This window comes from Aythya fuligula, chromosome 19 (assembly GCF_009819795.1).
Source record: "Aythya fuligula isolate bAytFul2 chromosome 19, bAytFul2.pri, whole genome shotgun sequence".
In the NCBI taxonomy this organism is placed as follows: Eukaryota; Metazoa; Chordata; class Aves; order Anseriformes; family Anatidae; genus Aythya; species Aythya fuligula.
In genome coordinates, this window is record NC_045577.1 from 9,838,465 (window position 1) to 9,841,507 (window position 3,043).

Here is a 3,043-nt window from a genome sequence, read left to right on the forward strand (position 1 = left end):
CCTTGTACCCAGTAGGGCTTGGCTCTTTCAGCACTCTCAAGGAACCCATGCACAAGAGGTCCAACCACCTGGGATACGGCCAGGAGCTGTGCATAGTCAGAGCTTCCTTACAGCCCAGGGAGCCCCTGCCTGCAGGAACAACCCCGTGGTGTCACTGGGGGAACACAGAGAAACCCCCAGGTCCTGCAGTGTTGCCAGGCTGAACTGCTGCTGGTAGCTCTGGGGACCTGGGACAGAAAAAAGGAGGGAGAAGCTCAGGGTCCAGTTCTTCAGCATCTTCCCTCAGGGGGCTCCCAGTTCCCTGCCACACTCAGTTGGTGCCCCACCGTTTGCGGAAGGAGTCAGCAAAGCTCTTCTTAAACTTATCATTGGCAAACACGTAGATCAGGGGATCCAGGCAGGTGTTTGCCATGGTGAAGACCCAGCTGATGTAGTAGGCAACTTCCACTTGGTGCAGGAGCTGGCAAGATATGTCGTAGTACTTCACAATGACGCCTATGGTCCTGCAGATGTGCAGAGGACCGAAGCAGATGGCAAAAATCACCAGAGACACTGTTATCATCTGCAGAGACCTGTTCTTCATCTTCTTACCTCTGGAGCTTCTCTTGGCTGCTTTAGCAATGGCAGCTCCCAGCAGAGCACCGCAGGTCAAGGAAACAGCAAAGGGCAGGAGGAAAGAGAACACAACCACAACCATGTTGTAGACTATGTAAACAGAGGACAATTCTGACTGGTGAATATTCAGGCATCTTTCTGAGCCACCAATAACCGAAGTTTTGAGGACGAAGAAGAAAGGCAGACCTTGGACAAAGAGGACGATCCAGACAAACAAGCACAGCTTTCTCAAGAAGGTCCTCTTCTTCCAGAGGGACTTGCTCTTGTACCGAACAACCACAAAGTACCGGTGGATGCAGATGAGCGTCAGGAAATAGATGCTGCCGTACATGTGGGTGCTGTGCAGGAAGACTTCGAGCTGGCAGAGAAATTGGCCAAATGGCCACCGGCTGCCGAGGCTGAGGTAGGAAATCCGGAGGGGAGCGACGGGGATGATGGTGATGTCTGCCAGGACCAGGCTGAACTGGAGGATCATGCCTGAATCCCACTGCTTGATGTGGAAGCAGAAGACCCAGAAGCTCACGCCGTTGAGCAGGATGCAGCCCAGCAGGAGCAGGGTCCCCAGGGCAGGGATGGCAGGATGCAGCTCCTGGGGCAAGCAGTCCGAGCTGGTGTTCATGAAGGCGAGCGAGGCCAGCAGCTCCTTGGACACCTCTGTGCTGTCCTGCAAGGGTTGGGGTGGAAGAGAGAAAGCAGTGAATCTACCCGAGCTCATCTTCTTGCACATGAAGGCTGAGCTGCATCAGAGGCGGGTTTTCAAACACTGTTGCTGAGGCTGAAGATCTGTGGCCAAACAATGACTATTAATTACCACAGGCACGACGGAGGAGACCTGGCAGGTGCAAGGGGCCACGTCCTACTCTTCACAAGCAAGCACGACCTTGTGGTAATTGGACCTGACCCCGCCACACTCAGCTTGGCTTCCTCTGCCTGTGCTGCAAAAGAAAGAGAAAAGGCAACAAAGGAACCACAGGAGCAGCTCACACGTTAACCGCTACTAACTGCTCACAAGAGAAGATGAAATGAATGATGCTGTCACTGCCTGGCTCCAAAAGCCTCTGCATTTAAAATCCCTTGCAAGAGCCCAGCATCACCCACACTACAATCATTTAGCAGGTTTTGTTACAGCGCAACTGGCAAGCGGCCGACTGAATTACCCCACCTTCTGCTGCCAGACTTCACCGCCCGGCAGACAGAGCAGCCCCCACACACCCACCCCGCTCAGCTGCCGCATCCGAAATCCTCGCACCACCCGCCAAGCACAGCGGGACACCCCAGGGGGTGCAAGGCACTGCGCAACCTGGCGCAGGGAGCAGCTCCGGTCTCTTTCTCCAGGAGGGAGGACCATGGGGCTGTTGCTTCTGCTGGTCTTCACCCCACTGGGTTTGTGCCTTTTAGGTCTTGTTATTTACTGCACAAGGAGCCGGGGGCTGCCCGGTGCCATCCCGGGGCTGCATTTTCAGCCGCTGGCACTCACCACCACGGGGTGACCTCCACTGACCTCCTTGGCAGCAGTGGTGGAAGGGCAAGGAGTGGGACCACCACGGCAGTGCCGGGCCTCCTCTTTTTGGCACACAGCCTCTAAGCCCGTTGGTGTCTCACCAGCAGGAAAGTTTTCGCCAGCCACTTGGGAGCCTCAATCCTTACCTGGATGAACCTGAAATCAGACACTTTTCTTTGCCTGTGTTTAAGCACTTGGCTTTAAAGCCTGGCTCTCGTGTGAGCTGTCACTCACGCTGCCTTTAGGGTATGAGCCCACCACTCCCGAGCATCCCCCAGTGCTCAGCACTGCTCTGGGATGCAGCCCCTGTGCCCAGGGATGGACCACAGGGAGAAATGGGGCATGAAGGTGTTTTCACAGCTGATGCATTTTCAGGCAAAGGCACCTTTGGTCTCTCATGGCTTCTGTCGGCCAGAGGAACTTGTGATTAAACCACACCTTTCTGTCTGCTCAGGACTGGCTGGATGTGGTGGGCGATGGACATGGCCTGAGCAGCTCAGAAAGGGCTGAGAACCACCACCCACAGGGCGCCACTTCCTCACTGCAGCCTTTAACTCTCCTGTTGGTGAAAACAGGAGTTCAAAGCCATGGGCACTATGGATTAATAACCAGCACCCCCCTGGTTTAGCCAACTCCTAAAGACAATACCTCCTAATACAAAAAGGTGTATGGCCACTGCAGACACCTTTGCATTAACAGTTTGCTCACCTCTGTCTTTTTTGCCCTGGAAGTGAAGCTTTCCAAAATTAAGCACTTTTTTAAAATAAGGTTTTGTTGCTGCTATCATCCACAAGGATTTGCAGCTGATCCAGAAAAGCCGAACCGGGGCTGCCCTGTTGCAGAGAGCTGGCAGCAAGCAGAGCCTTTCCTTCCTGCCCGGAGCAGAACCGCTGTGGACACAGTGACCAGCCTGGCTCTGGGGGTGGC

General features: G+C 54.7%; 1 protein-coding gene across 1 annotated transcript; it reads right to left on the reverse strand.

Moving 5' to 3' along the window:
* Nucleotides 1–310: 310 nt before the first annotated feature.
* On the reverse strand, nt 311–1,330 carry LOC116497033 (P2Y purinoceptor 2-like). Its single transcript, XM_032200529.1, has one exon. It carries the CDS (start codon nt 1,328–1,330, stop codon nt 311–313), a length of 1,020 nt encoding a protein of 339 aa, XP_032056420.1.
* Nucleotides 1,331–3,043: the final 1,713 nt, after the last annotated feature.